Source organism: Microtus pennsylvanicus, chromosome 8 (genome assembly GCF_037038515.1).
Source record: "Microtus pennsylvanicus isolate mMicPen1 chromosome 8, mMicPen1.hap1, whole genome shotgun sequence".
Taxonomy (NCBI): Eukaryota; Metazoa; Chordata; class Mammalia; order Rodentia; family Cricetidae; genus Microtus; species Microtus pennsylvanicus.
In genome coordinates this window covers 38,475,344-38,488,672 of record NC_134586.1, presented here as the reverse complement: position 1 = coordinate 38,488,672, position 13,329 = coordinate 38,475,344, and the positions used below count along the sequence as shown (strand labels likewise).

The window sequence follows — 13,329 nt, the reverse complement described above, 5'->3', positions numbered from 1 at the left end:
TGTCACCTCAGTTTCCAGGCAAGCTGACAACAGAGTGACCTCACATAGCCCCTGGCTGCTCAGATGGGGGAAAAAATCAACAAATAAGTTGCCTTTTCTCGTGGGAACTGCAGTCGTGGTGATAGGTGAAGGAGTTTGGTTCTTCTTGGTCCGCACGTGCATTTCCCCGGTCATGTACATGCTACCTGCCCTTTTGTCTAATTGTTACACCAGCGGCTTTGTTCTGCGCCCACTGGACTGAGGGTTTGTGCTTCTCTATAGACGATAAGTTGGAAGGCGGTGCTATTGGGTAGGAATCCACTCTGAACTCTCTTCCCAGGAGAATTTAAGTACCACATAAATGGGGGCATTACAGGTAAGAGATAAAACATGTGATTCCCAGAAAGACGCAGTAGCCCACTTTTCTACTGTACTCAAGATAGAAGCCTGAATTGTTTTTGAATGTTAGAAGCACAAGAAGCATTTAAAGGGTAAATGCTTTTTAAAAATAATTGGATTTGTTTTGCTAACTAATCATAGATTTTCACTTATGTGTCTTGAAATTCCACCTCGTAGTCTTTTGTGTGTGTGTGTTTTTTTTTCCCAGAAGTGTTTCTGAGTGAATTGAATAAAAGTGGGGTGACTGAATAGAGGACCCTGGGCTGTTCTGAGTGCTTCTCTCCTTCGTGATAGATAGCAAAGTCATCCAGGGTCCAGAAGTGGCCGAACTGAATGTGTGTCCCCAGGTGACTTAAATGGCTGGGGTATCCTGAGGCTGCTGCCAGAAGGATGCTCAGTCATGGCAGAAGCAGGGCTGACTGGATAACCACTGCCTGTCCTAGGTCGTCATTATTCAGCAAGTAGAAGACGCACACTCTATATGCAGCGTCTTGATGTAAACAGTTCACAGGTGGGAACCTAAGGCTCATACAGCTAAATCAGCCTCTGCAGGCTCACGCAACTGGACCAGAGATGCTGAGCCACAATTGAGCCTCAAGTGACCCCAACCCACACATGCAGGTACAGTTGCAGGTAGGAGTGTGGGTACACCTGCACACAGCCCTCTGGGTCAGGAGCCTGCCACCTTTGTCATCTGGCTGTCTCATCTCCCTAACGTATAAAATTAATCATTTTTAAAACAGGCAGAAAAAGCCCTGTGGGAGATAGGGAGGGGAGCCTGAAAGAGGATCTCCTAGGTAATGCTGGCTGGCTAATGTATAAATCAGCAGGCCTAGAACTTTGTGGTTAGATGGGGTTTGATTCTCAAGGCTGTGGACAGCCAGCATGGCTCCCAGGTGAGCACCTCAAGGGCTAGTGTAGAGATGACAAGAGGTGGGGCAGAGAGTATACAGCTCTCTGAGAGTATATATTCATTGGGAATATATGCTAAACACCTCTACCCTCACTTACACCTGACACAGAAGAATAGTCCCTGCTGGTCAGATCTGGTGGGAGAGAGAGGGGGGAGTCTAAGGACAGGAGGCTAGAGGAATCATCAGAACCACCAGGCAGACCAGCTTCCACACCCAGGTGACTCAAGCCCAGGAGCTTCACTCAGTGACAATTAAACAGGAGAATGTCTGATCTGACATCCCTTAAGCCTCGCACTGACTCTTTCTCACAGCTGTGGACTCTTCTCCAGTAATCCCCTCTCAGGTAAAGGAGCCTTGTGCCCAGCAGGGGAGGGGCCCGGAGCTTGGCGTTCTTAGGAAATGCTTCCCTTAAAAATCCTAATGCAATTTGCATCCAAAAAGCAAGGCGAGAATCTTTTTTCTTTCTCTCTCCCTCTCCCTCTCCCTCTCCCTCTCCCTCTCCCTCTCCCTCTCCCTCTCCCTCTCCCTCTCCCTCTCCCTCTCTCTCTCTCTCTCTCTCTCTTTCTTTCTTTCTTTCTTTCTTTCTCCTCCCCTACCCCCAAAAAGGTCTACAAGCAAATAAATTGTATTAGCAAAGCGTGTGAAGTCACTGGAAAGCAGGAGAGCTGGCCCCCAGCTTGTTTGTCTGTAGTTGATAAGAAGACACAGGAAGTAAACAGTCAGAAAGCAACTGCTAGCAAGGTTAAAAGATCAGCATGGGAAGTGCGCACGCCTCTGCCTGTGTGTCACTCCCTTCTGTTGTAAAGCAGAACTGACCCAAGTCTCGCACTTGGCTTGACCCGAGAGAGCGCGCGGTACTCTTCAGTGCGCGGACAGTAGCTTTCTGCCAAGGGTAGTCCAAGGGCTGGCATGGAGACTCTGTGTGTCATACCTAGATAAGATCAAGGCTCTGGATGTCTGGAGAAAGGGCTGCCCAGCATAAAGAAGCACATATAAAACGTCAGAGCCATCCAGAAAAGACTCCCTTAGGGAACTTAGAATTACAGTGCCTTAATATTGGAGCCCCTGCTAGCCATGTAGAGTACACAGCTGAGGGCCAGAGGCTGACATGCAGCCAGCTCCACCCTCACTTGTTTGCCTGAGTTCTCACCAGCTCTGCTTTGTCCTGGCATTGCTAACGTGACGTTGACACCCTATTGCTCCATTCGGGCGGGCGTACAGTAACGGGTTTGGACTTTGGTTCTGGAAACCAAGGGAGGACGCTTGGAGGAAGGGAGTGTCGTGATAAATTCCTGGGGCACCAATATCAATGATCCGGTATCCCCAGTGCCATAGCAACAGCTTTGTGCCTAGCCCGGGAGTCCATAAGCATTGGTCGAAAGCCCTTAGATGCCGTAAGTGAGGAGACAGCTTGTGCTGCCCTCTAAATAGGATTCCCAGAATGCCTCCTGGAGTTAGCTGACACCATGGCCAAGTTCAAGAATATCAGGGTGAAAGAGAAGTGGAGAGGGATTTGGCACCGACTTCTCCGTGGCTGGAAACTGTGTGTCAGCACCATTCAGTGCCTCCCAGCCAGCCAGCCAGGCTCTCACCCCACCCTCTGCGCTTGAGCTTGGGTTCCTGTTGGTGGCAGCTGCACAAAGCACTTGCTGAGCTTAAGTTTCCCCACCTAACTTCATAACATGTCTGTCCTCTGGCGTAGAGGAGGTGGGGCCACCGCCTCCTTCCTGTGCTCCATGGACACCTTTCCGTGTGTTGGGAAGCACGTGGCATCCGGCCTGCAGCTCTGTGTGCAGCTCCAGCGTGCTCTGGATATAGTCTGCATGCTACGTGGTCTCTGACCACCAGCAGAGCAGGAACCAATGTCTGCCCTAAAGGATATGAAACGCTGAAGGAGAATATGGCTGGGGGGGGGGGGGTCAGGGCACCTGACTGAGACTCTGGTCTTCTAGGCCGCAGCCCGTGAGGGCTGTGCCAGCAAAGGTTTGATGGAGCCGTGAAGGACACATGCTTATGTGCCTACATTAAGTATTCACACATACACAATCCCCCAGTAACTCACAGAAATACACGCAGCCACCCTCCTGTTTTGTCCTCCACCAAACAATGCACTGGGCTGCTACTCATCCCTTCCTTGAAGTCTTGCATTCATTCCTGGTGATTCTAAGTACCGACTTTGTCTGCTAGCTATTGTATCAGATTGCTACCATGGGTGTGGAGCCATTTTTTTTTGAAAAAAAAAAAAAGAGGTATAAACCTCAACCTGAAAAATCCTGTAAATGGATTTTATCTCGTGCATACCTTGAAAATCTTTGAGACCATCGTTTTGAGTGAAGCTTGCTAGAATGCCTGCAGAGATCATGGGATAGGTGGAAGGACCTTAGTATGCAGAGGTCATATAGGCGGTCAGGACTTTGAGTTGTCACCTTCACAGACCTTCCCTTTAGTGTCTGTTCCATGAAGAAGAAAAAAATGACAGTGGCCCAGGTAGGACTGGGAGTGTCTTGTAGCCTTGTTAACTCTGAAACACCATAACAATGTTCAAAGTGGTGTCAGAGATGACCTGTATGACCAAGCTTGTGACTCTCTGGAGGCTGGGAATAGGCATCTGATAGGTGAGCTCTGGCATGCATTCTTCAGATGTGGCACCATCCTTGCAAACCACTTTTGGGTCTGCAGATGCAGGCCAGCTCTCCAGTTCCTTCCGAAGCCTGTGGGCAGTGATGGTAGCACATTCCTAGCCTGCCCCCAGAGTATTTATGTACAAAGTCATCACTGAACAAAGCTTAAGTCTTGAGTTTTCTGTTCTGTAAACCCACTGAAAGAGCTCAGAAGGAACACCCTGGTATATGAAGCAACTATTAGCTGGTGTGTGTGTGCGCACGCTCACCTATATTGAGACAGGGTCTCACTATGTAGCCCTAGCGGTTCCAGAACTCATTATGTAGCGCAGGCTCTCCTTGAACTCACAGAGACCCTGCGTGCCTCTGCCTCCCATGTGCCAAGATTGAAGGCTGCACCACCACGCCCAGCTATGTATCTTTGTGTCTGTTCAAAGGTGCAAAAGATTTTAGGAAGGTAGTTATGAAAGTAGGCATAAAACACACACACAAAAAAAAACCCACTGGATTCCCTTAACTGTGTCAACACTGAAAACTCAGCTACTCTTGAAAGAATCAGAAAACCAGTGAAGATTGCCAAGATCTCTATATACAACTAGAAGAATGTTCTGGCCAGTTCTCAGCAAGTGGAAAATGCAAGGGAAGCTGCCTGAGTAGCTTGTCAGAAGCCAGCTTGGATGCTGTATTCAGGAAAAGGGTGATTTTTGCCAGATTGTTTCTTATTGAGTCTCAAAAGGACCTGCCCTGCCTTGCCTGGCACGGGCAGCTAACCCCCTCCCTCTCCTCTCTGACCTCTGGTTTGCTCAACGTGGCAACCCCAGGTACCCAGGACCCAGAAGTGTCACTCTCAGTGGTGAACTCTCCCTTCATACAGTCCCATGGGTGCCCAGGGAACACTTCACCTGTGGCCCCAGAGTGACTTGAAAGGTCGATTGTGCAGCTGGCTGTTGGGAGGAATTTCGTCAGAAATGGGTGCGGTCCTCTCTGCTGGCACAAGCTGGTCTCTGTTGTGCTCTATCATCCAAGAACAACTCTTAACTGAGTCTAGGAAGGGTAATAGGTCACCACAGCCCTGCTGAAGATTATATAATGTGCCTGTTTTGGTACTGTCATTCTGAGCTCAGAACCAGCCAGACTGACACTTGAACTTGTGAGCAGCTTGGACAACCCTCCTGAGAAAAGAGAAAACGGGGTCTCTGGAACTTTACCCCAAAAGAAGAAAGTAATTTAGGTAGGAGTCAAGTTGATATCTAGGTTACAGCCTTACCTCTAAGTGAGCTTCGTCAGATTACACAAATAATATTATTGATTTGTAATGCATTTGCACAATGCCATCCAGTTTAGGAGACACATTCACAGCCATTTGATCCTGACAGTCACCAAGTACAATAGCTGTAGATTTCTTTTTTAATAAAGGAAGAAGAAGGAGAGAGAGAGAGAGAGAGCCATGAGCTCTATGAGCTAACTCAGTCCATCCTATGCGCACAGAGAAAGTCACCCATAACTCTACCTGGCTTCTGACCCAGACCAAGACAGTCACTAATCTGTGGAAGAAGTGTACAGAAACTATGAAGGAGCAATGCGGATGTGGTTTAGGCTAGCTGGATTCTTATTGGTAGCTTATTTGGGTTAGCAATGAAATTCCAGGTAGAAGATCAATTTTCTTTCAGTTAACAAACTTTATTTTTTGAGCAATTTTGGATTTCCAGAGAAATGGAGCAGGAAGGACATTTTCTCATGTATCACTTCTCACCTCCTCCCTCTCTTCCCGTCCTTCCCTCCCTTCCTTCCCTGTAGTTGGCCGAGTTGAAAAGGTGTGTTCCTGAAGCACATGTATTGCAGCTGTCATCCAGATGCTATGGCACGGTTGTGAGCATCCTAGTTTGCATTAGGATCGCTCTTGGTGTCACACATCCAGTGTGTGTAGACAAACGTGTGGTTTATAGCTATGGACCCAAACAAAATAGCTTCGCAGCCCTACAACCCGCCGGGCCTCATCTGCCTCTCCCTGCTGAGCCTGTAGCGTCCACTGATTTTTCTAGCACCAGGTTGGAATATACTTTTTAGGGGTCTTTTAATATATACATTTCAAAAGCACCGAGCATAAAGAGCAAATGGAGTCTAAAGAATAGTTATTGTTTTCTTCAGTGTAGATGATCCAGCCTTACTTACCAAAGGGGCGACTGATTCCAAGTCTGCTGAGCACCCTACATGTCTGCTTTGGCAGACTTAAGCATGACCTCAGTCTCCCTCCTCTCTAAGCATTCTGAGGTGGTGAAGACTGAACTCAAGCCTGTTTCCTGGCATCCCCCTTCCCCTCTTTGAGTCATGTCACGCGTCTTGTACATAGAGATGCAGCTACCATCTGGGCTAGGAGACAGTCTCCGCACCGAGAGTCTTCCCAGCACAGCGGTTACTTAGGAGTAAAGCAACAGTTCTATTTTCTAGAACTTGTCCTCTCTTCCAGGACCCATGGGCTTACCCTTCACCCCTCCCCCATCATCATGTTCTAATCTTTCTAACAAAGGGTTTGGCAAGTAACCTTCCCTTGTCTCGGCAGTAAACAGAATTCTCTACCTGAGCAGGCTCCCTCTGAGGAGGTGATGGATTCTCTGGAGTCTTTCTCAGAACAGCAACTTCGCTTGAACCTGGGAAGAAAACACCTGCTTCTCAGAACAATTAGCGCTTGCAGCAGGCAGTCCATCCTCCTGCACTCTGCCTCTGTTCTTCCTCCCCCTGGCTCTGCTCCTCACCCCCATACAGCACACTCTCCCTCTTTCCAGTCAAGGACATGTTGAAGTGGCTGGTCAGTGCCACCCCCGTGTCTAAAACTTCAGTGTTTGCCTTTACAGGGACTTTTCCAACTTTACCTAGAAAAGAAGTAAGCAGAGCTTTAGCTCTTGTGGTCAGCCTGCTTCCGGCTGCGGCTTCAGTTAGTCTGTGTTCTCTAACAGAGGAAGTACTTGCCGTGATGGGAACTGCCTGACTGGATTGTGGGAGGACCAGGGCAGACGGTGCCTCATAGCATTGGCATGTGAGATGCCAGCAGCAAGCTGAGCCAGGAGAGCAACGAGGAATATATCAGAGCCAGGGTGGCAGATGCTGTGTGACACCACCACCCCAGATACATACATCCCCCCAAATGCAAATCCATTTATAAACTGAATGTCTTGGTCAAAGATGGCTTTCCCAGAAATGCAAGAAAAACCAAGACAATGGAATGCTTTAGATCCCGAGTAGACCTCAGGGTGAGAGTCTGCAAACCTGGGCTTCACACTCTGGCTGGAGAGCTGTGGGTGACAGGAGTTATGGATGACAAGCTAGTAATGACATAAAAAGTCGCGGGATTCAAATTCACTCCCACACACACACACACACACAGAGAGAGAGAGAGAGAGAGAGAGAGAGAGAGAGAGAGAGAGAGAGAGAGAGAGAGAGAGAGAGAGAGAGAGCACCTCCACTGCGACTGTGATTGGAATAGTCTGAACATTTTCTTTTCGGATTCATTCTCCATGTAGATCAGAACCCTCTCGGTGAGAACCTTATACCAGCACTAGCTTGTCCTACTGAGCCACATATGAAACTGAGAAAGTCTGGCTAGAATTGCTAATTAATTTTAACTACTGCGTAATTGGAGATTTGACCTAACAGCCAGGTGATTAATTAAAATACTGGCGATGATACCAAAGGTCTGTCCCTTTCAGTGCAGAACAGGACAGGGTCTGCCCACCACAGAGCTCAGATCTCTTCCACCCAGCTTGTCTTGGATGGATTAGGATCTTCGTGGGGTTCTCATATTACAAATTTAAGAAGGCAGTCAAGGAGAGTTTACAGAAAACCCTTTCCCCTGCCATGGAAGACTTCCTAAAAAATGGAGAAAGAAGGCTATGCCAGGGTTAGAAGCCATGGCCCATAGTAGCCATACTAGCCGCAGCTAACGCATGGCCTTTCCTTGTGTGATGGATGTACCTAAGTCTGAAAGAATGGTCCACAACACTCTTTCAGTTTGCTATGGTTTAAAGATGCGTTACCTCTGTGCGTGGGTGACTTTATAGACTCCTTGAGTAGGGCCTTCATATCCCAGGGATACAGAGAAGGAAAAAAAATAGTAAAAGTTCAGCCAAGGACTCTTAAGTGGAAAAAGCATGCATTTTGCATGTGCTCAAAGACCTTCACTGCAGTCACTGCTGGAGCTGGCAGGGGGTGGAGATTACATTGCTGCAGAAGGTTGGAATTTGCCATAGCACAATCTCATTGTAATCTGTCATTGTTCGGTCATGTGTTACTGTTCCCTAAACCCAAAGCTGTGTGCACACCCGTGCATGGATCTGCTGGAGTCTTCCGAACACCTCATTCACATGGACTCTTTGGAAATCTGGCTTCTCCTTGTCTAGAAGGTTTGCTAGGCAGAGGAGCACATGGGGGATCTGAGAGTGAGACCTTAGATGAGCTCACTACCCGTTTGGCTTTGGAGCATCTGTTTGCACAGCAATAATAAGTTAATCACAGAGGAGCCTGTGGCAACTCACTGGGCATGCCCACATCTGGCAGGGTGGAGTCTCTTCTCTCACATCTCCTTTCCTCTTCTCCCTTCATTTCCTCCTTCACACTTGGCCACTGTCTCTCTTCCCACTCCAGACCATCCCTTCTGCCTCTGTACAGCTGCAGTCCAAGCTGCCTTGCCTGTCTGCTCTCATCTCCGTCTCCAGCATGCTGGGGATCCATTACACCTGTGCCCTGTCCTGTTGAGGAATCCGCATGCATGCTCCCTTCAGAGCCTGGTGCTGGCCTCCTTTCGGCCTTCTGTGCAGAGGATGCTCACCAGCTGGTCCCTAGGCGTGGGTTCTATAGGCTGACTTTTCTGTCCCGCCAGCTGCTCCCCAAATAACCACACAGAGACATTATTAAATGCTCAGCTGATAGTTTAAGCTTGACTCCAGCCAGCTCTTACAACTTAAATTAACCCTTTTCTGTTAATCTTTGTGCTGCCCCAAGGCTCGTTTGCTTCATCTAAGAACTTCCCGTGTTACTTCTCCCACATCTGGCTTGTGACTCTTAGACTCCACCCTTCTTCCCAGCGTCCTCCTATTCTGGCTCTCCCCCTGTATCTCTTCCTGCCCAGCTATAGGACAGTCGGCTCTTTATTAACCAATGGGAGCAATGCATATTTACAGTGTGCAAAGATTGTTCCCCAGCGGGTTCTGTTCTCAGTGTTCCTCTCCACTGCTCATTTGACTCAGCACAGCCTGCTCGCTCTTGGCTAGACGTCTACTCTCCTCGTTTCTATTGCAGGGACCTGATCATGGAAGCCCCGCTCCCTAGTTAGATATCCAAGGCAAACATGTCTACTTTTAAAGAGGTTCGAGGATCCAGATACAGTGACCCCGTCTGTGTGGCCACTGCATCATCATCAGTGCCAAACTTATGAAATAAGGGCTCCTACAGTTCACATTGAATTTGTTAGACTTTTAGAATACTTTCAATGCTTATACATACTTGAGCTCAAATAACTATAAGATGCCCACCTATATACTCAGTTACAATGGTATACAATTTGAAATACAAGTTATTTCTCAAGACCTGGCTTGCAAATGGGTTTTAATCCCATCTCCTACACCCAAGTCAGAGCTTCAGTTGCTCACATCTGTGGTGGTGAGATCTGTAACCCCTGCCACATTCCAGCTGATGGTGTAGCCATGCCTTCTTCTGAGCTCGACAGTAGCATTAGGATTTGGGATCTTTGTTCTCCTTCTAGGGATCATTCTACAAAACTCTATAGCAGCGAGCCTGGTTGTCTGGGGCCTTTGATGGCTAAGATGGACTTCTGTCGGATCGCTCTGTAGTTTGGGGTTCATGACTTTGTCAGTCCAGGCTCAACATTCCTCTGTCCTCTCACAGAGGCTAGCTTGCACTGATGAGAGAGAGTTCACTGCCCACCATCCCCATTCTGCAGAGTTCTGAAACATGAGGTTCGTTTCTCTCTCAGCACTGCAACCCTTGAATGTGAGCTGCTGCCCTGGTAGGGTTGTGGAGCTTTATGTCTGAATGATGGCCACAGATGTAGAGACCCTCATCAGCGGCAGGTCGCCGAGCTCTTCTGTAGAGAACCGATTACTGGCAGAGGAATACTTGGTTTTTAGCTAGTGGCTTTGAAACGGTGTGTTTTCTGGGCTTGGTCTTTTACCTGTCACTCAGCTGAGAACTTGATTAAAATGAGTGTAGAGCAGTATGAATGTTTATCATGCGGTCCAGCAGGACAGACGCTGCCATTTTTCTCTTTCAGCAGAAAAGAAAAACTGTAAGCACTTCATATTTACTATTTAAGCTCCTGTGAGTAGAGTCCATGAAGGATCGCTCCATCCCCCCACAAACATTGACTGCCTCCTGTGGTCTAAGTCACTCCATGGAGGCAGCCCAGCCCTCACCTTAGAGAGGATCGAGCTCCTGTGACTGAGTTCCTGGATTCCCTGGAGCCTCAAGCTGTGACTGAGCTGGGGATGTAGCGCAACTGGGAGAATACTTGCCCAGAGCCACATAAGTGGACATGGTGGTACATGCCTGTTATACCAACAGTCAGGAGGCTGAGGCAGGAGGATCATGAATTCAGGGTCACCTTAGCTACACTGTGAGTTTGAGCCTCCCCCACCCCTAAAATAAAAGAAGCTAGCGAACAACTTGCTGCCCTTGTTTATTTTGCACTTGGGCCTTGCAGGGCTTTTCCTGCAAGGTCACCTTAGCTGAAGACCGTCTAATGGTCACAGCTAGACTGGGGGTCTCACAGAGCACTGATTTTTACTTGAAGCACACTAATGCCCTCTATTATGCACAAAAGAGGTTGGCCAGTGCAAGTCCGAAGTCCAAACCCAGTGAGCCACCAGCCCTTGTAAATAATGTTTTATTGGCGTACACCTTCATCTTTTCTTTTGCATAATGCCTGTAGCTATCTGGGGAAGTGGGCAAGGAGTAGTTATAGCAGAGACTGTATGCTTCACAGAGACAAAAATAATGTCAGAAAAGACTGACTCCCCCAAAAATGCTGAGAGCCTGTAGTAGCTCAAAGCAACACCAGGATACTGTTCTTACTTTCAGGGGTGTTTTGAAAGGTGTGCAATGTGTGCTGATAAGATCAAAGTGGTCCAGGTGAGAATGACAGTGGCTAGATCCGAAATGAGTCAGTTCCCCTGGCTCTTGCTGTTCATTCCTACCCCTCGGTTCAGAACCTGAGTATGAGGCACGCTGTTGAGGAGAAAGGCATCTTGGGCAGAAAGAAGTGAGGTGAGAGGAGGAAAAGTCCCACTCTGCTAACCTGAGGTGAGAAAGGCTGTTCTGTACATGCACAAGCTGAAACAGCAAAAGGATGGCGTTGGATGGGGCGTGTGGCCAAATGGCCCTGCCTTGTACAGTGGGCAGCGTCTGTCACCCGCTGCGAGCTGGAAAGGACACGGGGGTGTCTTCCATAAGCTCACAAACTGGAAATGGACCAAGGAACCCATTCCTCATCTCAGCCCATTAACAGGCAAATTCATACATCTCTCCATTAAAATGCCAGAACAGGTGTTTAACAGGTTAACATGTGTCTTGTTTTTAGAGTGATTGCAGATGGTTTTGTCTTTCTAGTGTAAATTCTCTTTGAATACAGCATGGTGTGAGGTCCCTAGAGCAGTCAAAGGCCCAGAGACATACAGAAACTAGATGGTGGCTTCAAGGGTTATATAAGTGAGGTGGGATTTCAGTTGGGCAGAATGAAACCTTCTGGTATAGACTCTGCAGCAATGTGAATTGTTCAGTGCCCTTGAATGCATGTAACTTAGATTACTGATGTCTGCTGTGCATGTTTTGTCCTAAACTGAAGCAAAGCTTGCCAGCCATATAATTTGCAGAACAAGCGCTGTAGTGGCAAAGGCGGGAGCCGTGGTGGTGGTGTCCTTTGTTACTGGGACCTTAAATCGGAAGCCTGCTTCCCGCTTACATTTAATTCTACAGCAGCTTCTTCTCGTAGGAACTAAGAGTTCCGTTGTGTTCATTACAGCTTTTCTAGGCTAGGCAGTCGCATTGGTCAGTAAAGTACTTGCTGCACAAGCATGAGGACTTGACAGAACCCACATAAAAGTCAGGTGATGGGGCACTTACCTGTAATTCCAGAGAAGTGGAGATCCCTAGGGCTTGCTGGGCAGGGCGTCTAACCAAGCTGGTGAGACACCATTCCTCAAAATAATAATCTGAGCATTTGTGAGTTCAAGGACAGCCTGGTCTACATAGTGACCTTCAGGCAAGTAAGTACTACATGAGACCTGTGGAAATAGGGGAGCAAACGGGGAAGACTCGTGACCTCACCCTCTCGTGACTTCAACCTCTGGCCTCTGTACTCAAATCATTATTGTTGTACCCTAAGCAGAGACAGCTTCATGAGAGAGAGGTCCATGGGAAGGACCACGTGAAAAGATGGCTCTTCTAGTCTCTACCCTTAGAAGTAACTCTCGCTCTTTTCCTATGTGGATCACAGGAAAGAAACCTCGATTGGTTCCCCAGGATGAGAGCCATGTCCCTGGTCAGCAGCGATTCTGAAGGAGAACAGAACGAGCTGAGGAACCTGCAGGAGAAACTGGAGTCCACCATGAAGCTGGTCACCAATCTTTCTGGCCAGCTGTCGGAACTAAAGGACCAGGTAAAGGCGGGAGACCCCCCACCCGGTCCCCACACCTGCATACTTCCCGCTCACTGCCGTACACCTCAGACCTGAGGGAGAGGCCAGCAGTGTTCGTGTGAAACTGTTGGAGCGTTTCCCCTCACACCCGCCCAGTCCCTGCCTTTGCTGCCCTTGCCCTCTGGTCTGCGCTGCTCAGGGTGCCATTTGAATATGTAAACTACTTGAGCGAAGCCCTGACCAACAACGACAACACAGTACATACAGCTGTGCCCTTTGGGACTTGACTCAGCGTCTTAGCCCTGGGACTTCTCAAGTGTTCACCCTGGGGTTTTAAAACTCCACATCCCGAGAGAGAATCTGTCCAGTCCTCTCAGACACAGAGCTCCCACCCTGCCCCTTGCAACACAGAAGCTGACCAGAGATGGCAGATACAGATATACACCAAACCTAACAGATTGTCTGCCACACCCACACCTCTGATGCCCTAGCAACACAGCAGTCCTAGGGGATGCAGTCACAGGTGCCTCTCAGGGTCAAGAACTTGAGCCAGGGATAGTGAACAGTCACGCTGGGGTAGCCGCACACCAACAGGGAGAGCTCGGTGTCTTAAGTTTCTGAAGGCATCTTAACCGGCACTGGACAAGAGGCTGTGTTGTGCACAGCGGCAGGTACCAGGCCAGCCCTGCCCTGTAGGTAAGTGGAAAGGTGTACCCACAGGTGACTTACTATTGTATGCACTTCATAACCAGAGAAGAGCTGGCCTACAATA

The 13,329-nt window shown here is 48.5% G+C and overlaps 1 protein-coding gene across 12 annotated transcripts in view; it reads left to right on the top strand.

The window, feature by feature from the left end:
- The window catches only part of Itpr1 (inositol 1,4,5-trisphosphate receptor type 1), a 342,349-nt gene that overhangs the window by 321,216 nt on the left and 7,804 nt on the right, over positions 1–13,329 (top strand). For all 12 annotated transcript variants that reach the window (XM_075983288.1, XM_075983285.1, XM_075983283.1 and 9 more), the window contains one exon: positions 12,417–12,578. In XM_075983288.1, the coding sequence (XP_075839403.1) occupies positions 12,417–12,578 (162 nt within the window). The remainder of the gene's footprint in view (positions 1–12,416; positions 12,579–13,329) is intronic.